The sequence below is a fragment of the Mercenaria mercenaria genome, chromosome 17 (genome assembly GCF_021730395.1).
Source record: "Mercenaria mercenaria strain notata chromosome 17, MADL_Memer_1, whole genome shotgun sequence".
Classification (NCBI taxonomy): Eukaryota; Metazoa; Mollusca; class Bivalvia; order Venerida; family Veneridae; genus Mercenaria; species Mercenaria mercenaria.
The window spans coordinates 16818916-16842996 of record NC_069377.1 but is presented as its reverse complement, the minus strand read 5'-3'; the positions used below and the strand labels follow the sequence as shown (position 1 = coordinate 16842996).

Sequence of the window (24081 nt, the reverse complement as noted above, 5' to 3'; positions counted from 1 at the left end):
CAGTTATGACCTTGACCTTGAGCCGGCATGGCTGACTCCTAAGTTCTTCAAATTGCCTTGATGAGGTGATTATTTGACCAAAGTTTTATAAAATTCCTTCAAGGGGTTTAGGAGATACAGAGTGGAGATACAGAGCGGACACAAAATGGAAGGCTCAAACCTTTGACCCTAAGATGTGACCTTGACCTTGAGCTGGCATGGCTGACTCATTGGTTCTGCACATCGTCTTGATGAGGTGATTACCTGACCCAAGTTTTATAAAATTCCTTCAAGGGGTTTAGGAGATATAGAGCGGACACAAAATGGAAGGCTCAATCCTTTGACCTTGAGTTGTGACCTTGACCTTGAGCCGACAAGGCTGACTCATGAGTTTTGCACATTGTCTTGATGAGGTGATCATTTGACCCAAGTTTCATGAAAATCCTTCAAGGGGTTTAGGAGATATGGAGCGGACACGAAAGTGTTACGGACGGATGGAAAAACGGACGGAGACCATTCCTATAACCCCCCCACCACTTGTGGCGGGGGATTAACAAAAACAGGGATCATTAAATTGACAAATCAAGGGCTGAAGGTATTATACAGTACGGAGTAGTAACTCACTTTTAGAAAACTTTAGAAACTAGAAAAAAAACATTCCCATATTAAAGCATTTGAAATATTTTTTCAGCAATTTTTTCAAACTGAGGCAATAAATTACATTTAGTTTTGTATGAAATGTATTAAAATGATACAAACTTAAATTTTACTTTATACAAAAAGAAAGAGATATTTGAAAATTTTTTACTTAAATACAGTGTTGCTATTTTCACCTTGACTTACAGGAAGTTACTACACACACTGGTCATAGCTTTCGCAGAAGTGGTGGTTTCAACGCCGCGGCGATGGGAGATTCGTCGCAGAAGCGGTGGAGAAATATGGCCGACTGACTAAATTTATGCTCTCATCGATAAGTTTTCTAATGCGTTTTTCACGTTTGACTGAGAACAACCAGTGAGACAGGAGCCCACATGTGTACTCTTCCAACCACAAACACTTGCTCAGTGCAATTCTTTGTCATTAATGTAAACACTTCTGTACAGTTTGACGAGGGACTGCCGTTTTTGTAGAATTTCTATTAAAAATGGTAAAATCTTGTACAAAGCGATCCCTGAGCACGTTTGCAGCAAATCATAAGTATGGCACTGTCAAGCAAAAACTATTTCTTCGTTATCGGTGAATTTTCATTGCAAGCATATGAAATAATCGACCAAAAATGATTCCAACGCAGTGTGCAGTGGGTACAATTGCAACGCATTACGGTGGATCTTGTTTCTTTAATTTTTGTTATGGACTTTTAATTTAAGTAAACAGCATTTTCCTGGGATTTTGATTGGGGTAGATACATGAAATCACTTTGACATCAGACAGCAATAGAAACTTAATGTTTAGTAATAATATACTATTGATTTGCACTTCCATTCTGTTGAATGCACACACAAAAAGCTTTATTTTAAACCATAATTATTTTACTAAATTAACTGCAAAAAAAATGCTATGTTCTTTTGTACTAAATACACCTCAATCATGATTATTTATATTTACGCTTGAAGATTTTCTTCATTTTCCTTTTCCCTTATTATGTACAAAATATCAACTGACAATATCGATTGTTTGAATAAATGCTTACCACATGCAGCTTTTTTATCATAGAACAGACCAACTTATCTAATATACAAATTGACAGGGTTTCTGTTGTCCCTTATTTTTGTTTCAGCCAAATAATATCGAAGTCGGGTACGCATTTGGGTGGGGGAGGGGGAGTATTCTCCAACACACTGCACATGCTGCAACCATTTGTCATTTTTATAGGTTTTTTAATCACGTTTTAGCATATTTAAGTATGTTCCCAGCTGTAATTTCTCTTCAGTTGTTATAATAAGAATAACTGAAATGAGTTGATTCTTTGTCGTCCTCTTGACACTAGAACAAGGAGTTAAAGGTCTCTTACTGTGTTTGATTGGCGCTGTGACAGTTTTCAGAAGAGAACTAAGTTTTTGTCTTTCATTTATTGTAAAATTTCTTTCTGCTTGTCTGTTGTACCAGTAAGTTGTTTGTAGTCTGTTTCTCCATTTATCTTTCAATGTCAAACATTGCCTTAAATCATCAAGATAAACATTACTGAAGATAAGGCCATGAATGTGGCGTATAGTGTTAACAAGCTTTTCCTTTGATTTGGCCTGGTGACCTAGTTTCTGACCCTACATGACAAAGTTTCGAACTTGACCTAGAGATTATTAAGATAAAAATTCCATGCACAGTGTGCCTAATCACGTGATCGCACTACGTCATTTTGAGCTCGAAAGTGATAGTAGAAAGGTTAACAAAAAATGAAAATCAGGGAACCGAGATCTTATTGTGACTTAATTTGTGTGTAAGTGTGGTTAAAGGCGAAAGTAAAATCTCACTTCTATCATGTTCGTAAGGTGAACATTTTGGCTCATTCAGGGATTAAAATCTGTTGAAAAATGAGGTCTCTATCGTGTTCACAAGAAATTGTGGACAGACAACGGATGGACGGACGACTGACGGACGAAGGACAATCAAATAATCTCATCTTGTCACTACGAAAAAATTTAAACTTTTTCCTTGACACTTTGAGATTCTGTGGTAAACGTTACAAAATAAAAGGATATTGTTGAAGAAGAGGTAAATTAGCCTACTTGTAAAAAGTTTTAACTCCTATAATACAGCTGCTCAAAGGTATTTTGCTATGGTATGCTACGTATTAGTTACTTTAGTCAAGCTGGATTATCATACGATGCAGAAGTCGCATGTGGTCAGCATTTAAACAGAAAATCAATATTGTCACTTGATATTTTGTATTTACGATGTACAAATCAATATCATATTTATTCTAAACTTTCAGTTTCTATTGCTATCTAATGTCAAAGTGATTTCATAGCCCTACCCAATCAAAACTCAGGGAAAATGCTGTTCACTCCAATTTAAAGTCAATAGCGATCATTAAAGAAACAAGATCCACCGTAATGCGTTGCAATTGTACCCACCACACACTGCGTTGAAATCATTTTCGGTCGATAATTTTCTATGCTTGCAATGAAAAATCACTGATTAAGAGAAAAAGTTTTTGCTTGATAGTGTCAGACTTACATTTTGATGCAAACGTAATCAGGGGTCGTTTTGTACAAGATTTTACCATTTCTGATAGAAATTCTACAAAAACGGCAGTCCCTTGTCAAACTGTACAGAAGTGTTTACATTAATGACAAAGAATTGCACTGAACAAGTGTTTGTGGCTGGAAGAGTACGCATGTGGGCTCCTGTCTCACTGGCTGTTTTCAGTCAAGCATGAAAAGCGCATTAGAAAACTTACCGATTACAGCATAAATTTAGTCAGTCGGCCATATTTCTCCACCGCTTCTGCGACAAATCCTCCACCGCCACGGCGTTGGAACCACTACTTCTGCGAAAGCTATGGCCAGTGTGCTACAGTGCTATGGGAAATGTCAGGTCTATTTTTTTTTTAAATGTTTGACCACAACACTGGTCTATTTTTTTTTTAAATGTTTGACCACAACACTAGTTACTTGAGTGATGTAGGTTTTTTTAATGGCTTATACATTCATTTTTTCATAACTGCAACACTAGTAACAAAGGTAAGATTACACCACTGCTTCATTATTTTTCATAAAGCCTTTGGCTTTCGCAAGTCGCGTACAGATAGCATTACATTTTGGACTTACTGACTCGGTCGGACTTTAAATCAATTTAAAAATTGCCCCTACTACATAGCGCATGTGTGTAACAACCGAAACTGATAACTGGAAGCTAATGTACACATGACTGTGTCAAAATTTATCTGTTCTGGCTACGCTAGAATTCACATGGTTTCATACTTTTCCGAGATTTTTTTCAAGGTATTAGGTGAGTGTGCACTCAGATATGCTTAGTATCATGGATTCTGGTAAACACACATCTTTTGAAGGATTTTCAGACCCTGAACTGCCTGACGAAAACAACGACGACGTAGGGAAACGTCAAAAAAATAAAGTTTGTCATTTCAATACTGGACATGAAAAATACCTGCACAGCCACAGGTAAAAAGAAAGGGAAAACTGGTAAATGTAAGACATCTAATCAGTGTAAATAGGGAGCAAAAAAGAGTAAAACTTCCTCGAAAGTTAATTTGAAACAAAAATCATCTTCGGATGGTAGAGATGTGAATACATCTTCGGATGTACAGTGTTTGTCTATGAATACCGGATGGACGGACGGAAGTCCCACCAAAATGAAGGAGGGGGCCATTTCTTTTGTTATATACTTTTGTTTGAATAGGGGGGCCCTGGCCCTTTAGTCTATTGTTAATGGATTGAAGCTATTGTACTCTTTACTGTTAGATGACCCTCTCTTTCATTTAAGTTCCTTGGACGGACAGTGCTATTTTAATATGCCCACCTTCAAGGGCATAAAAAGCCTGTTCTTGTGACTAGTAACTTTTCACAAGTTCTTAAAATACAAAGTCTGACAGTTGTAAAACAGGTCCTTTTTTCAAAACGGCAAAACAAATTGTTTTATGAAATAAGAATTGTTCATAAATATCACAGAACTTTATCTATGAATAGTTCATGAACAATTTCCTATCTTGTTTACCTTCAAGTCCTGGTAAATCCAATGATGGATCAAGGTCTAAAACAGCATTGAAAAATTTCTATTTACTTTTACATCTCAATAAATATTACAGCATACATGCCATATTTTTTCAGGACATTCCCGGGATTCCGAGTTAAAATTTCCGGGATTTTTACCCTTTGTCCGGGACATACACTGTGACATTGGTATTCGTCTGTTTCATGCATAAATAACATAAAATTACATGTACTTTCCTGTGATAAACATTTTCACTCGCTTATAACTATAACAGGGTTCAAATTTAGACAAGCATACAAGCTAAATGTTAGTGGAAGTTTAAAATAGCTAGACTAGCTAATTTCAGCTAGTCAATAATATAACAAGCAAATGTCTTCAGAGCTTTAATAAAGTTTGTTTTGCAGGTACACATTTTTCTTCATGATTTTATGATATTTTATTGTTCAACAAAACTCATGCATCATTGTACTAATCCCCAATGATAATGCGATGCCCGCCGAAACGCGAGGACGAGTCTATTTCATGATAACTGACGAAATAATAATTCATAACGGTTACCCATTTACTTGACAATTAAATATTGGTATTTCTTTCATTTTAAATATTTATTATGTATATGGCAACATAGCTCAGTTGGGTAAACTGCAGACAACAATTGGATGTAAGCAAGTCGTTTTGTGGGTTCGAATCTTCATAAGAGTTTTTTTTTTTCAGATTTGTTTTTTTTTCTATTCGTTTTCATTTTTATTTCATTACTTTTGTTTCTTTCTTTGATGGTTTGAATTCGTATATATGTCTTTATATAACACATTAGCATGTTCATTATTTGCCAGAAATATTTAGATTGTAACATGCTGGAAAAATGCTGAATTCCCTATGTTCCATTTTAATCTATTTATAGTCATGTTTGTAAATATCAAGTTATCATTGGGGCATAGTAGCTTGCAGTAAGTTAACATGGAAGGCCTTGACTTAAAGGCACTGACCTCCAGATTCACGTCTAGTTTTACAAATTATTTGATTCGCTGTCACAGTTCTCGCCAAAATCTCACAAGTACCTGGAGTAGGCAGAGCTTAAATTATGCCATCGGCATGTAAATTCAACTCGTCTTGACATGTAGCAAATTGTCAACAGTGTGTATTGCTGTAATTTGTGTGTACGGATCAAAAATAATGTCTGGTTACTTAAATTTCGGCTCTTTATCGACGAACAATGTATTTTCTGTCAGATATTTTACGCGTGCATTGTACTCGTGGAATTTTAAAACTTGCGTGCAAGTGACTTTTTATGCGTGAATTACGCGGATTTTTGCATGAATGGGAACGCTGTTTAGCTAGTGAACAAAAAGGGCACTAGCTAATTTCATCTAGTACAAACTATTGTTAAATTTGACCCCTGCTAAGCCATACATGCCATAATTTTTCAGAACGTTTCCGGGATTCTGAGTTAAAATTTCCGGGATTTTTACCTTTTGTCCGAGACACCCTGACATTGGTATTCGTTTGTTTCATGCAAAAATATCATACATAATATTACTGTTAATTACATGTAGTTTCCCGAAATAAACAATGTTCACTCGCTTGTATTTATGTGCTGCAAATGTTGTCTAGCTTTCTAAGGGAGGTAAATACATGTACAGGTAATACACATCTGTAGTTCGGCACGTGAATTTATTGCGTTCCCGAGGTGAACAGAATTAGGAGGCTTACTATATACGAAGAATCAACCTGGTCATCGTGATTTAGATTCTAGCTAATTTGGTATCATTCTAAAGTTTAAACATTTATCTAATAATAAATTAAATTGAATCTTAAAGGAATAAAATAAATCTTGTAGATAAAATCTACAATATAAAATATTTGGAGTCGGGTCAATTTTCCTGGGTCGGTCGGCAAAGGCATTCAACATTTTAATTTAGAATATGTGTGACAATCGATCTAGATCTTAAATGATTACAACCTTTTAGAATAATTATCGTTTAATTGACCGTTTTCAATAATCTCTTCCATAAAGGATACATGTAGCTTTACCGCCAACGCGCTAAAAACAAAGAGATCTACGACTTTGTTCCTAATTTAAGTATCATAAAACAGTTATTGATTGCATAATCCTGTCAGTTCTTAATCAGGGACATCATGTAATCGGTTAGCAAACCGATGCGATGAATTGGAAAAAAAATCAGTTGAATGTTATTTATTTTCATACTTGTTTATTCAGATAGTCATGTCTTTAAAGTGACTGTTTTACTTAAAATTCATATGCTCTTTTGAAAAATAAAGAACTACCATTAATCAGATGTTTTAAAGCTGGTTCATGGTAAACAGAAACTTGTTTAGTAATGACTAATTAGTTGCAGACAGGGAAACAACAATAAATTGCAATCCGGTTTACATACAAGTATCATAGACTCATAGCTGTCATTTGTGACAGTTGACCAGTTGTGGTATACCTGTACCTGTAACATATCTAGCATACAGCAAGGAAGTACAGATATTTCAGTCTTTCTCTGGCTGACAAAAATAGTGATTGTAGAAAATCATTAAATGAATTCAGTTATTTTTCGGTAATATTAATATTTTCATACAATGGCAGGGTTTTCCCTGACGCACAAATCCTGGGTCATAGTCGCACTTTTCTGACAAATGACCCGTAAAAATAAATTCTGTGCATCACAGTGGACGCAGTTTCTTGAAAATCAAAATCAGGCCAATTTTGTTTACAAAGAGCGATTTTCTGAAAATGTACTTTCAGTTTTGTAATTATATGCGGACTGTGTCACCAATTTTCTATATTTGCGTCGATTCACCAGTTCACATTTCACAAAATTAATTTAATACCCAGTCTGATAATTTGACTGATTAACATTTAATAACAGTTGTTATCGCTGCTCGCTACTACTACCAGTAGTACCAGTCTACTGTTTACTAAAAATGGCTCGAAAGCAAAGCAAGCTGACGATGTTTATGACATCGTCGGCAGCAAGTACAATAGGACCCAGTGGTTCAGAACACCTGTTTCTACTATAACACTGCCTGGTAAAAAGTACTAAAACCTATTTTAGCACATATATAAATAAAAGTCAAACATAGCTGTTCTTATCATTTTATTCAGTGACAAATATAAAGAAAGGAGGTTTCCTGAGATTTCAATCTGTATAATCACTAGTATAAGTAAAACTAAGTTTTATTCAAAATACTAATTTTAGTATATCTGTATGACCCCCAAAATTTGGAAATGACCCCCAGATGTGAAACACTGGGAGTCACAATGACCGTCATTTTCAAAAGTCAAGGGAAAACACTGCAATGGTTACCATAGCCTGACACTACTGAGTAGCACCATGTTCCAACTACTTGTTGCTATGGCATATAACAATGTCATGAAGCTTGGTAAAAAATGATCAGATAAAAATCAGAGTTTAATCTGTTTCCATATGTACACTGGTCAGCGATACTGGGTAAACGGAATCTTGGCAGAAAAAAATCAAAACTCGATGACAACTGCAACTGCATAAAAACACCAAAGTTCTTTCCATTGGAATTACGTCATAGACACGGAAATTTGACGGCATTAGTGTCCAGTTTCAACAGATAAATTCCCTCGGGCATACTGTTGTAAAATACGAAAATTTATCAAAGTTTCGCTAATTTTTTTGGCCCCACTTTAATTGACGCTATGGACGCCGCCATGTTAACAGCTGATCCTAACTGTAAGATGTTAAATCCATTTTCATTGGATAACTGAAACGAAATACTAACGTTTGATTGTCGGCATACTTCTGTTTTATCCGTTATGCATGCAGGTAGTCCATATTTCGGATATTTCTAAGGTAAACATAAATTCTTAGCACCGTATTTCCCTTTGGAAACCTTCGTTCATACCCGTGTAGATTCGTACCCGCTATCGACTCTGAGAAAACATAATCGATTATCGGAATCAGTTGGACTTTTCTAGCCGTCAATCGATTATATCCGCTAATCGGCCCATCACTAGGCAATACACATCTATAGTTCGGCACGTGAATTGACCGTGTTCCCGAGGTGAACAGAATTAGGAGACTTACTATATACGAAGAATTAACCTGGTCATCGTGATTTAGAATCTAGCTAAGAGTGATATCACAGTGATGGCTACTGCAAGTTTCTACACCTTATTACATCAAAAGACAAAGAAGAAACGATGCAAATACGATTTTCTCTTTTATTTCATTTTACTTTCTTTTATTATTTAAACTCTTGCTTACACATATATCAGAGGTCGCGAAAGCCGTCGGACCGTCGGACATTTCCGGTAAATTCTGATCCGGTCCGGCATGATATATCAAGTTCACAAGACCGAGTGTCCGATAAAAATTGCAGGTCAATATGATAAAATAAGAAGAAAGTCCTCCACGATTTCGCGAAAGTTCGACTTTCATCATTAAATTGTAAAATAGAATCCCGAGAAATTGAGTCAAACTATACTTTAGTAAGCGCCTGTTTCATTGGTACTTAAAATAGAAACAGTGGAAACCCCTCACGACGTCACGACAAATTTATTATTCTAAGAACGCGCGTTATCATTGGATGCGTACTAATCGTGGATGGTACTCGATTTATGTACGCGGGAACCAAACGGGAATTTCCAGAAATTCTCTTTATGTCAACATCAACGTGACTCGGTGCAAACAATAGACTTGTGGGGTAAAAAACAGCGATGATATAGCAAATGAATATGAATAAAATCTGTAAAATTACTAAAAGATCCTTTGGAAGCAAAGAATGCAACCAAGAAGAATTAACAACAGACTCGTTGACTGAGTCTGTTCGCGAGAGGTAATGAAATGTGCAACATCTCTCACGCCCCCTAGCAACGGCTTAAGTGGGACTCTAGATCTATTACACATATGTTGAATAGACTCCATGGTCCCAAAGTACCAGAAAATATAACAACACTGAATCCAAGTACAGGGAGATTTTTTACAGCCTGAAAACTTAATGTCTGAGATCTGTTTCAATTAATATGACGTGGAAATAAACTTAAAGGATGTAATTTGTGTAATGCTGTCTATATAGACTATGTATAATACCAGTTTTAAAGATCAGATATCAAATTTATTAAAAAGAAATCGGTCTGGTAAAATATTATCCGGTCCTGTAAAAAAATCATGTTTACCAGACCGACTGTCCTGTGAATTTTCAGGGTCTTTCGTGAACACTGATATATTTAATGATGGTTATTGTCTTCAACAGTCATTAATCAATTAACCGTTCACAATTTAGAGATCTATAGACCCTAAAATTTTCAATGATAGTAATAAATTAAATGAAGTCTAGAAATTGATTTCCAAGTCCTTGAAATAACCAAAAATGATTTAACAAATGTGCAGTTTATGATAGTTTTGTTAATATCAATAACAGAAGTTTGAATTTTTAATCTAAAGTTGTGATCCACAAAGAATGACAACTCTTGCCTAGGGCTAGTACTTATAAGCAGAGATATCTATTAGTTTACTTCCCTTGCAATTACACAATCGAGTGAAAAATGATAACTGTTTTAGACACAATATCATACATTTTTTGCACAACAAAAACATTTAGGATTCACTCATTTGTCCTTGATTTACCCATCAAAACATGGTTCCTATGACCAACTTAGAAAATGGTAAAATATTAACTTTTAACAAGCCAATATCAGTGTACGAAATTCAGATTTGAATCCAATAGCCCATTCGGGCTACCAGATTAAAAATTTTCCAAGCCTGACACCAATTTCACTAGCCCGAACTTTAACACCTTAAAATACATAATTTTTGCACCATTAACATTTTGTTTTACAGACATCTCTATGCATGTTTGAAGTAATAAAAAAGACATACAGTACATGTTTGCCATGTTTTTAAAAAAAATTAACTGGAAATACTCCAGTCCAGATCAGCATCATCAGAGTCCAAAAGCATCGGACATGACACTCCTTGCCAAAACGAAATCTAAAATGCCCGATTTTTAAGGATCCGCACTCGCCAATTACTGCAACTTGGACTGTAGACAATTTGTAAGATGTAATACCGAGTGCTGAATACACATTAGCATAATTTAAGCTCCACCTACTGCAGGTACTTGTGAGATTTTCGCGAGAAGTGTGAAAGCTAATCAAATTATCCGTTACGCTAGAGGTGATTGTATTCAGCCAATTAGAGCTGCGGTTACGTCTTTGACACTGTTTGATTGTCAACACGTAAGAGTGCAAAAACCAATAATTCCATAAGCGTTTCTCAGTCTGGAAAATCACGATGCAGTACTCGTTTAATTAGCATGTTTTTTTTTAAACAAATGAGGAAAATTCGGTAGCCCAGTCGGGCTCGTACCTGTGGAAAATCAGTAGCCCGAGCTGAAATTTGGTAGCCATGGGCTGTCGGACTACCGTGAATTTTGAACACTGTAATATCAAAATGAAATACTAGTAAGTAATTTATAGTGCAGATAATACAGTTTTGCTTGTATCAAAATGTCACAATAGAAGCACTTTTGTAATACAGAACACCTAGTAGGATTAGTAAAAGTGCAATTATATTGATCTTTATTTCCTATGCCTACACAATTATACAAAGTTGTGCAAAGCAGGAGAGAGATCAATGGCTTAATCAACATGACTTGTGTCCCACTCGAGGGCATGAAACTGATATTGGATAATTTAAATTAGGAATAAATAATTTAAATTAGGAATAAACAATCTGACACCAGGGACTGTTTATTGTGTTTTATTAGCTCACATGTCACTTTGTGACAAGGTGAGCTTTTGTGATCGCGCAGCGTCCGTTGTCCGTCCGTGTGTGCGTGCGTAAACTTTTGCTTGTGACCACTCTAGAGGTCACATTTTTCATGGGATCTTTATGAAAGTTGGTCAGAATGTTCATCTTGATCATATCTAGGTCAAGTTTGAAACTGGGTCACTTGTGGTCCAAAACTAGGTCAGTAGGTCTAAAAATAGAAAAACCTTGTGACCTCTCTAGAGGCCATACTTTTCAATGGATCTTCATGAAAATTAGTCAGAATGTTTACCTTGATGATATCTAGGTCCAGTTTGAAACTGGGTCATGTGCCCTCAAAAACTAGGTCAGTAGTTCAAATAATAAAAAAACTTTGTGACCTCTCTAGAGGCCATATTTTTCATCGGATCTGTATGAAAGTTGGTCTGAATGTTTATCTTAATGATATCTGGGTCAAGTTTGAAAGTGGGTCAACTGCAATCAAAAACTAGGTCAGTAGGTCTAAAAATAGAAAAACCTTGTGACCTCTCTAGAAGCCATACTATTGAATGGAACTTCATGAAAATTGGTCAGATTGTTTATCTTGATGATATCTACGTCAAGTTCGATACTGGGTCATGTGCGGTCCAAAATTAGGTCAGTAGGTCTAAAAATAGAAAAACCTTGTGACCTCTCTAGAGGCCATACTTTTCAATGGATCTTCATGAAAATTGGTCAGAATGTTTACCTTGATGATATCTAGATCAAGTTTGAAACTGGGTCACATGCCTTCAAAAAACTAGGTCAGTAGGTCAAATAATAAAAAAACTTTGTGACCTCTCTACAGGCCATATTTTTCATGGGATCTGTATGAAAGTTGGTCAGAATGTTTATCTTGATGATATCTGGGCCAATTTTGAAAGTGAGTCAACTGCGATCAAAAACTAGGTCAGTAGGTCTAAAAATAGATAAACCTTGTGACCTCTCTAGAAGCCATACTATTGAATGGATCTTCATGAAAATTGGTCAGAATGTTCATCTTGATGATATCTAGGTCAAGTTTAAAACTTGGACACATGCCTTCAATAACTAGGTCAGTAGGTCAAATAATACAAAAACCTTGTGACCTCTCTAGAGGCCATATTTTTCATGGGATCTGTATGAAAGTTGGTCTGAATGTTCATCTTAATGATATCTGGGTCAAGTTCAAAACTGGGTCAACTGCGGTCAAAAACTAGGTCAGTAGGTCTAAAAATAGAAAAACCTTGTGACCTCTCTAGAAGCCATACTATTGAATGGATCTTCATGAAAATTGGTCAGAATGTTCACCTTGATGATATCTAGGTCAAATTTAAAACTGTGTCACATGCCTTCAATAACTAGGTCAGCAGGTCAAATAATACAAAAACCTAATACAAAAATCCTCTAGAGGCCATATTTTTCATGGGATCTGTATGAAATTTGGTCTGAATGTTCTTCTTGATGATATCTAGGTCATGTTTGAAACTGGGTCAGCTGTGGTCAAAAACTAGGTTAGTAGGCTAAAAATAGAAAAACCATGTGACCTGTCTAGAGGCCATACATTTGAATGGATCTTCGTGAAAATTAGTCAGAATGTTCACCTGGATGATATCTAGGTCAAGTTTGAAACAGAGTCACGTGTCATCAATAACTAGGTCAGTAGGTCAAATAATAAAAAACCTTGTGACTTCTCTAGAGGCCATATTTTTCAATGGATCTTCATGAAAATTGGTCAGAATATTTATCTTGATGATATCTAGGTCAGGTTCAAAACTTGGTTACATGAGCTCAAAAACCAGGTCACTGTGTCAAATAATAGAAAAAAAACGATGTCATACTCAGTTCAAAACTGGGTCATGTGGGGACAGGTTAGCGATTCAGGACCATCATGGTCCTCTTGTTTAACAATTTACAGACCAAGAAAGTAGTTTTTTCTGGGGTTATTTTTATTTGTTTCCTGTATTTTTATTTTTTCCGGGACATTTCAACAGTGTCCGAGATAACGGGACAAGCATGTCATTTCTGGGACAATCCGGGACATATTTTGTTTTCTTTTGGGTTTAACGCCGTTTTTCAACAGTATTTCAGTCATCACAAGTATGATTCAGGGTTCGAATTTAGCCTGATTTTCTACTTGCATTTTTTCGCAAGTGGTATTTTTTTAACTTGCTAAATGAAAAACAACTTGCATTTTCCGCGACATGTTACTTTATTAGAACATTAACACAAACATCCATGTGACAAGTCCAGCCAATCGTATTTGCGCTATATAAATAGTAACTTATTAATAGATTACCAAAAAACCCACCGGATGCGGTAAACGTCATCAAAATTGGCGCAGGTACTTGTCAGCAGTTGAAAAGACATGCGCACGGGACATGTATCGATTGTAAATGTCCTTTTACGACGAAAGATGAAAGAGTGCTCCGAAAGAAAGAACAGTGTAAGATCGAGACGACCGTTAGAAATGCACATTATTCGGCCAAAAATTTTCACTCGCAAAAAAATGCTGGTTTCTGAAATCTCACCTTGCAGTTTGAAATTTGCACTCGCATTTCGCGAGTATGCGAGCTTAAATTCGAACCCTGATGATTACATAGGGGTGTAACGAGTATCTAAGTAATCGGATATCCACGAATTCGACCACAAGTTTCAGTACGGATATTCGTCATTGTCAAGATCGTTGGATCGCGATCTTTTTCATTAATACATGCAATATGTAAACTTTTATGTATTGAATGGAAAATATCAATACGATACGTATTACAATAAATAAAGAATGATACACAATACGTATTGGCGATACAATACAACAGCTAGTAGGACCTATAACTTCAAAGCTGCAACATAAAGGATCCTAATAATTGTTTGTTTCGGGAATAGGCAATGTAGGTCTTTTTAATGTACAGCTATGTCTTTGTAATTTAAATAGATAGTACTGTATAAAGAGAAATGCAGAGAAGATGAAAGGACCAGGGCTCTCCCTAAAGTTTAAAGTAGTCAGTGATGAAAGAAAAGTAGCCAGCGCGGGGTCCGGAAAATTTTGAAATTGAAGGTTTAAAATGGTGCAATCTGGTGTATTTTGGGGTGTTTTTTCTTTGCTTTGTCTACCTATATTTTTTATACAAAAAAGACATAAAACATAATTCCTCTTAAAAATGTATTTGTGACCTCACATAAAAAATCAGAGTCATACCCTCACTCTAAACCAGTGTTATTATATATCTTCAAAAAATCTGTCAAAAATGGTTCAGCATCACAGTCTTTATTCACGGCCTTGGCACATAGGTGGATTATATATATCTAGGCCATGAGCCATATACACTTAAATTTATTACAGTGATAATGTATTCTGAGAAAAAAAATGCCAAAAAAGTAATTCTGATTTTTTCCCCTGTAACAATGAGCCATTAGAAAGGCGATCATGAGCGTTTTGACGTGTAAATCTATTGCTTCCAGGTCCGTATTTTTTGTTTCAAAAATATTTCTTTATTAATGATTGACCGTCTTTTGGGCAAGTGAGTAATCTTTCAGAAAAATCTTACTCACATGCAAATTGTTTACGCACAGCATGCGAGCAACGGCGTACGAAACATTTTTCTCAGTGCATCGTGCCAGTTAAAATAACGCTACAAGCGGTCAGAACAGGCTGAATGGGAACTAACAAGACTAAAAATTAACTAGAGCTATCACTAAAGGTGATGAATGTACCCCCCGCATGCACTGACACAGTACATTGCAATCTGACACACACAAGACTGCATAATTATGTGGACTGTATGTATATAGACTGTATGTATACAGTGTAGTAACAAAAAACAGAGTCCCATAACTATGCAGAATATTTATCTAAAAGAATGTAACATGCACCATGCACAACTAGGGTTGGTACTGATCACTTGTGTGAAGTTTCATTAAATTGTGTGCAAGGGTTTGGTAGATTAGGCTAGCACAAGATTGCATATGCAGACTGTATGTACATAGTATGTTAACAAGAAACAAAGTTCCATAACTCTGCAATTTTTGTCGCTGAAAGAACCTAACATGCCCCATGCACAACTACTGTTGTTACTGATCACTTGTGTGAAGTTTCATTAAATTGTGTCAAGGGGATGAGGAGAGATGGTGCGCACAAGATTGTGTCTATGTATATAGTATAGTAACAAAAAAACAAAGTCCCATAACTCTGCAAATTTTTTTTCTGAAAGAACCTTACATGCCCCATGCACAACTACTGTTGTTACTGATCACTTGTGTGAAGTTTCATTAAATTGTGTCAAGGGGATGAGGAGAGATGGTGCGCACAAGATTGTGTCTATGTATATAGTATAGTAACAAAAAAACAAAGTCCCATAACTCTGCAAATTTTTCTTCTAAAATAACCTAACATGCCCCATGCACAACTACTGTTGGTACTGATCACTTGTGTGAAGTTTCATTAAATTGTGTCAAGGGGATGAGGAGAGATGGTGCGCACAAGATTGTGTCTATGTATATAGTATAGTAACAAAAAAACAAAGTCCAATAACTCTGCAAATTTTTCTTCTAAAAGAACCTAACATGCCCCATGCACAACTACTGTTGGTACTGATCACTTGTGTGAAGTTTCATTAAATTCTGTCAAGGGGATAAGGAGAGATGGTGCGCACAAGACTGCGTCTACGGACAGACGGACAGACCACCAGACGGACAGACAGACAGACAACCTGAAACCAGTATACCCCCCTTACAACTTTGTTGTCGGGGGGGTACAATTAATCAATTCTACTTAGTTACTAACAGTACAGGTTTGCTATTTAATTTTGCAAAGATTGCGTACGGATGCATTGGATCGGATAAAGAAAGAAAGCGGGAAAACCCACAGGTGCCCGCTGATACTGCTAAACTATTCGTCAGTGCTCGTCACGTGGTGAGACTGATTAAAAATAGATGCGCTAAGATCCTGCATAATTCACTGACTTGGGAAACCAACAACCATATGACGTCAGCATACAAAAATAACATAGTTTAACTGTTGGAATACACATGTATAAAGTATTGGTAGGCCCGTAATGGTAGCGGTTTGTTTATGATTTCATTCAACAATTAATTTCGGGTTATTATTTTACATTTTGAAGTTCATTTTTTTGTTCAGTTTGAGAAAAGTAGCCGGCGGTACATCCGTCAGTAGCCGGCGAAATCGCCGGCCGCCAGGGCTTGTGGTGAGCTCTGAAGGACGTCTGTTTCACAAGGTGTGTATCGTTCTACTTTTGATAACTGCTTCAATATTGGGTTCATGAAACCTCAAAGATCAATGTGACATGTGCGTTAGGTTCAGGAACGCATCTGATGTTGAAAAGGTCAGTATTCAAAGTGAATATTAAAAATAAAGAGTCTGCACGTGCCCAAAAGAACCATGATAAAGCAAAAGCTGAATCTGGAATAGATGATTACCTGCTTGTTGCCCACTTTGATTTAGAAAAAGTGCTTTTAACACCAAAGGGAAAAGCATCATCCTTGTACTATAGAAGAAGATTGAATTCATTCAATCTTTCAGTTAACAATCTTGGTACATCAAATGCAAATTGTTACATTTGGAATGGAAGTATAGCAAGTAGAGGAGCCTGTGAAATAAGTAGCTGTGTCGATGACTTTTTGAAGTATTCAAGGAGTCAAGGTAAACAAAAATTTATCTTTTTTTCCGACAATTGCAGCTCTCAAAATAAAAATAGATATTATATATCTATGTTGTGGCATGCCATGAAAACTCTGAAATTGCAGTCTATTAAACACAAATACCTACAGAAGGGACATACACAGTCTGAAAATGATTCTGTGCATGCAGCCATAGAGACCCACAGCGAGGTAAGTAAACCTATTTACACAACCCCTCAGTGGGCCACTGCCATAAGAGGAGCCCGAAAGTCAAAAAAAGCCTATGAAGTTAAGGAGATGGATTGTTCAGATTTTTTCAATTTTGAAAAAGTGGCTACAGTTCTTAAGAATTTTGATCTGGATACTGATCGACAAAAGGTGAATTGGTTAGATATTTTGACCTTTTCCTTGAGCTGTGAACGTCCAAATATTGTTGGATTCAACAACTATGATGGACCAGTCCACTACATCAACCTGATACAAAAGGTACGCAGAAGCACTGAAATCCCAAACCCATTAAACATTAGATTGGAACAGTTATATGAACAGAGGCCACATATTACCTATGACAAATACAAAGATCTAATGAGGATATGTCGAGATGGAATTATTCCTTCTGTACACCACCAGTTCTTTTCCGAGCTACATGACACTGAATAATCAACTTGTCTTCCTGTTAGAAAATACAGGTGCTTAAAAGCTATGACAGTTTTAATTAAAAAACGGTTTTTAAAAGCAGACTACCAGTGTACGAAATTCAGATTTGAACCCACTAGCCCGTTCGGGTTACCAGATAGGAAATTTTCCAAGCCCGACACCAATTTCACTAGCCCGAACTTTAACAACTTAAAATACTTAATTTTTGCACCATATAAAATTTTGTTTTACAGACATCTCTATGCATGTTTGAAGGAATAAAAAAGACATACAGTACATGTTTGCCATGTTTTTGAAAAATTTTAACTCTAAATACTCCAGTCCAGATCAGCATCGCCAGAGTCCAAAAGCATCGGACATGACACTCCTTGCCAAACGAAATCTAAACTGTAATGCCTGATTTTTTGGGATCAGCACTCGCCAATTACTGCTACTCGGACTGTTGACAATTTGCAAGATGTAAAAATGAGTGCTGAATACACACATACACACACGCTGATAGCATAATTTAAGCTCCGCCTACTGCAGGTACTTATGAGATTTTAGCGAGAAGTGTGAAAGCTAATCAAACTAGAAAATGCTTTTGTAAAAAGGCGCATGTCTCCCCCAATGCAAAGTCCTATAGGCAAGAAGTCAATAGGGGTCAGGAGCAAAAGTCAAGAGACACTGATGGTTGGCTGCAATAGGGATCATCTACTTGGCATGTCCAGTCATCCCGCTAAATTTCGACACTCTTGGCCTAGTGGTTCTCAAGTCACTGTTCAGGCTCCTGTGACCTTGACCTTTGATCAACTGATCTCAAAATAAATAGGGGTCATCTACTCTCCATGTCCAATCATCCTATTAAGTTTCAACATTGTAGGTCAAGTGGTTCTCAAGTTATTTCCAAAAAATGATTTTACATGAATAGGCCACTGTGACCTTGACTTTTAATAGAATGACCCCAAAATCAATAGGGGTCATCTACTCTACAAGTTCAATCATCCTATGAAGTTTCAACATTCTGGGTCAAGTGGTTCTCAAGTTATTGATCGGAACTGGTTATGAATGTTCAGGCCCCTGTGACCGTGACCTTTAACGGAGTGACCCCAAAAACAATAGGGGTCATTTACTCTGCATGAACAATCATCCTATGAAGTTTCAACATTCTGGGTCGAGAGGTTCTCAAGTTATTGATTGGAAATGGTTTTCCATGTTCAGGCCCCTGTGGCCTTGACCTTTAACAGAGTGACCCTAAAATCGCTAGGGGTCATCTACCCTGCATGACCAATCATCCTATGAAGTTTCATCATTCTGGGTCAAGTGGTTCTCAAGTTACTGACCGGAAATAGTTTTCAATGTTCAGGCCCCTGTGACCTTGACCTTTCACAGAGTGACCAGAAAATCACTAGGGGTCATCTACTCTGCATGACCAATCATCCTATTAAGTTTCAACATTCTGGGTCAAGTGGTTCTCAAGTTACTGACCGGAAATGGTTTTCAATGTTCAGGCCCCTGTGACCTTGACCTTTAATGGAGTGACCCCAAAATCGATAGGGGTCATCTACTTTGCATGTACAATCATCCTATGAAGTTTCAACATTCTGGGTCAAGTGGTTCTCTAGTTATTGATCGGAAATGGTTTCCATGTTCAGGCCCCTGTGGCCTTGACCTTTAATGGAGTGACCCCAAAATCAATAGGGGTCATCTACTCTTTATGACCAATCATCCTATGAAGTTTCAACATTCTGGGTCAAGTGGTTCTCTATTATTGATCGGAAATGGTTTTCAATGTTCAGGCCCCTGTGACCTTGACCTTTGACGAAGTGACCCCAAAATCAATAGGGGTCATCTACTCTTCATGACCAATCATCGTATGAAGTTTCAAAGTTCTGGGTCAAGTGGTTCTCTAGTTATTGATCGGAAATGGTTTTCAATGTTCAGGCCCTTGTGACCTTGACCTTTGACGGCAGGGCCCTCGTTTGCCGATTTTTGGGGCCGAAATTCGGCCCCATTCCCCCCTCGAAATAGTATGTTTCTTTCCCCCCAAGTATAGAAAAATTCCCCCTCGAAAGAAAAAAAAATCAAGAAAAAAATCGATACCCGATAGTCTTAGGAGCCCGGGTCCGGGAGATTTTCAAAAGACGCTCAAAGGACCATGATAATTGCCTGTGCGTCACTCGGGACCCGGAGACATTTTCCTTTGATAATCCTTCCTCTTATCAGTCATTTCCCAAAGTAAAACTATGTCCACGATAAACACGTATTCAAAGTAAACACTCGCGGTCATGCCCTCCTTCCTGCCTTTGATCTTCTGCTAAATTCCCGCCCTTTATCCTGTGGACATGCCACGCTGATTTTTCTTTATCAGCAAGTTACGTCACGGCGAGTGCACATAGGTAATGAGAATCAATGAAGTGTTAACATTAATTCATTGATAAAGCGTTACCCGTATTGAGCCTGCATACTGTCAAAAAAGGCGCCAATTATTAAATTATCGTAATTAAGCGACCAGCTGATTACCGAGCATGTGAAAAGTGTCCTGCAAGATTTCTTCATGCAAACTTTAAATTAGATCATTGTTTAATGATTGTACCTTAACTTCAACGAGAAAATCCACAAATTTAAATGAATTTGGAAAGTAAAAATAAGTATAGAATGTCCATTCACGATTCTAATTACACCCGATGACATATGCAATTTTTCCAAAATTCACTTAAAAACTTGACTTTCAATGCAATTTTTAATGAAAAGTAGCATCATTATTTGAGGAACTATCTCTGGTTTACCTTAGTGGACCAAGTAACTGGCAAAAAACAACATTTCAGACGACATTCCAGAAGTGTACCAGTATCCGGATAGTACGTTTTTGGATACATTTTTACAGAGTGTTTTAGCACTTTTCTGCTAACAAACAAAAATATTGAAGAAAAACCTCATCAAATTAAAATGAATTTTGATAAAAATTTATTTACAATATGAGATTATATGACCTGAAACAGAAATTGTTATTATGCTGTAACATGTTCTTGGTTGTAGTAGCTATTAATTACGTAGTATTACTTTATAAGAAAATATAGTCAATTGTATCGATGTGTTGGGGCAGGACTCTTGTATTTTGAAAAGGGACCCTTCAAAATTTGGACCCAAGGGTCCCGGGACTCTTTGGTTTTCAGGTCTAGTGGAACCCCTGGTTTTACTGATCCGTATAATACGCTCGTTTTTCAGTTCCCCGGATGCGTGTATGCAAAGTTACTTCCCTTTGAAAAAAAATGTTGCATAATGTACATCATACAGTAAAAAGATCACAGATGCAACTGGGGCGAAATGCGCAAAAATAGATTTGCTTTTTAAGCAGCATGCTCTCAAAAAACAAACTACTGTCACGGACACCGCTGTTTCATCAGGGCCAGACATGCACAATCAGGTAGATATGATGAAGGGAAGCACTGCTCCGGCTGCTGCTGAGACAATGTCCGTGGATACTGCTAGTGCTTCCGTTAATGACGACATGTGAACCTCGATTGGATGTCACCTAATTGATTTAATAAAAGAAAATAAAAGTTGCCTGTTTTCAATAGATTATGTTCTGTACAATACTTCAGATATATTCACATTAGTTTGATATCTGTAATACTCAATTGACCTTAATTTAAGGGGTTATGTTCAGATGTCATATCTCCAGAATGAATTCCCCCCTCCCTTGAAAACGACGCGAAATTCCCCCCTCCAAGGGCCCCGGCCCCAATCCCCCAAAATGTAGAGAGGGCCCTGGACGGAGTGACCCCAAAAACAATAGGGGTTGTCTACTCCAGCAGCCCTACAACCCTATGAAGTTTGAAGGTTCTAGGTCAAATGGTTCTCCAGATATTGCTCGGAAATGAAGTGTGACGTACGGACGGACGGACGGACGGACGGACGGACGGACAGGGCAAAAACAATATGTCTCCTGGGGGAGACATAATTATCCGTTACACTAGACCTCTGATTGTATTCAGCCAATTAGCGCTGCGGTTACGTCTTTGACACTTTGCGTTTGATTTGTCAACACGTGAGAGTGCGAGAGTGCAAAAAAAACAACAATAATTCAATAAGTGTTCCTCAGTCTGGACGATGTGTTATGCCTTCTTAGTGTTTATTAATGGAGATCATATGAAATCACGATGCTATACTCGTTTAATTAGCATGATTTTTTTAAACAAATTAGGAAAATTCGGTAGCCTGGTCGGGCTTGTATCTGCGGAAAATCGGTAGCCCAAGCTGAAATTTGGTAGCCACGGGCTATCGGACTACCGCGAATTTCGAGCACTGGACTACAGTACAAAAATTTGCAAAGTGAAAGCAATATTTAGTTTAGTCCGTAACCCATGTCTATAATATTTGCATTTATTTTGGAGTGAATTTTTAAAATCTATATTCACTGACTATTGGTATTCCCTTACAGAAGAAAAAGGCCTGCTGCGTACTCTTGCTGTGTACATACAGCGTATATGATGCGTACATGATGTGTACTAAAATCAAGGGCTTTAAATAGTACGCAGGATATACACCGCACATACACCGATAGTACGTTTGTAGTACACTTTTGACATGCAAATGAGCTCTGCCGCGTACTACTTGCTGCGTACATGCTGTGGACTACATAGTACACAGGATGTACGCTGGAGGAATTTAGTATGCGGGAAATAGTACACAGCATGTACGCGGCACATACACTTTTCACATGCAAATGAGCCTGCGGTGTACTACCCCTGCGGCGTACATGCTGTGTACTCTTGCGGCGTACATGCTGTGTACTACTGCGGCGTACATGCTGTGTACTCCTGCGGCGTACATGTGGTGTACTCCTGGCCAGAGTCCTGCGGCGTACATGCTGTGTACTCCTGCTGCATACATGCTGTGTACTCCTGTGGCGAAACTGCTGTGATAATGTAAATTCCTTACCCCACCAACTTTCGTATGGAAATGCTGATCATTTGGACAGAAAAAAACCAGAAAAAAGATGTGACATGCATCAATAAGTATTTACCCTTACCAAAATAATGTAGATTGATGTTATCAAATAAATTAGTATGCTTTTCTTCATCCACTTTTCAATGAAATAAATCAATTTTTGTACCATGTAATTTGGTAAACATTTGAAGAAAATGGCGTAACTGCATCAAGGGGAAACAACTTTAATGCAACTAAATATAAGTGTTGTGATTTATTATAGACAATGTGTGCGTAGTATGTATTTATTTTGATTAAAATCCATCTGAGAACAATCTAGGACTGGAATTATATAAGCATTTATACACTTTTACGTCCGTAAAAAGTAGCGCACCAAAAAATTTTGGATTGATTTTTTCCAATGGGGCGAGCGCAATTAGCCAAAAACGTTATGAAAATATACGAGCGGCAAATCCGATGAACAACTTTTTAATTTGGTGAGGCCTTAATGAGTTAACATAATGAGCATTAAAGCCTTTATAAAACATGATAGAATGGTGTTTTGCTTAAGAGTATTCAAATAACAGTGAGAGCTATTAATTCTTCTCATTCGGGCGCTGTTGAGGCATTATCTTGGTAATTATTTCATGTATTACAAAATGTAATGCAACAAAGTTCAAATAAGGCTTTTCAATTATCCAAGTTAGAAAGCTCCAGGATTAATTCAAAATGAAAAAGAATATATTTTTACACTGCATGCAAGGTGCAGCTCAGAAATCACCAAGATGTAAGCTTCACAAATGAACATTGCAAATAGTTTGGCAAATTTTCATTGTTCAGAATACCAGTTATCTGAACTACTCTATGCTATGAAGATAAAAGTTACTCGGAAATCAAGTTCTTGCTTCCAAGAAAAAAAAAAAATGTACAAATCCTTCCTGCATGAAGTGTACTTCAGACTTTTACCTAAAAAAATTCAAAGTATAAACACCAAAAGAAAATTAACAAGTCCCTCCCGCGTATATGAAGTTTACTTCAGACTTTAACTTATAAAAAAAGACAAAGTATAAATGCCAAAAGAAATTGTACAAGTCTTTTCCGCGTATATGAAGTGTACTGCACAAATTTCAAAGTATCTGCGGTGTACATGCAGTGTACTATTTTCTTGTACAAGTCCCTCCTGCGTACATGCAGTGTACTCCTTAAATTTTCAGAGTCTGTGCTGCGTACTTGAAGTGTACTAGTGACCTCCTGCGTACATGCTGTGTACTCGTCGAAATAGTACGCGGCATGTACGCAGCATGCGGTGTATGTAAAATGTACTCCTCTGGCGTACTACTGTGTTTGCGGCATATACACAGCAAATACGCAGCATGTACGCCACAGAGGCTTGCTTCTGTAAGGGTTTTGAAGTCAAATGAAATTGTCCTTGTATTTAAAGCCTCATTTAAGGAAATTTTATTTCCTAATATTAGGATAT

The 24081-nt window shown here is 37.1% G+C and overlaps 1 protein-coding gene across 8 annotated transcripts in view; it reads right to left on the bottom strand.

The window, feature by feature from the left end:
• The window catches only part of LOC123536495 (fibropellin-1-like), a 270748-nt gene that overhangs the window by 196036 nt on the left and 50631 nt on the right, over positions 1 to 24081 (bottom strand). For 7 of the 8 annotated variants that reach the window (XM_045319702.2, XM_053529202.1, XM_045319707.2 and 4 more), the window contains exon 4: positions 4654 to 4689. The exons of the other annotated variant lie outside the window; for it this stretch is intronic. In XM_045319702.2, coding sequence (XP_045175637.2) covers positions 4654 to 4689 — 36 coding nt within the window. The remainder of the gene's footprint in view (positions 1 to 4653; positions 4690 to 24081) is intronic. 8 annotated transcript variants of the gene reach the window in all.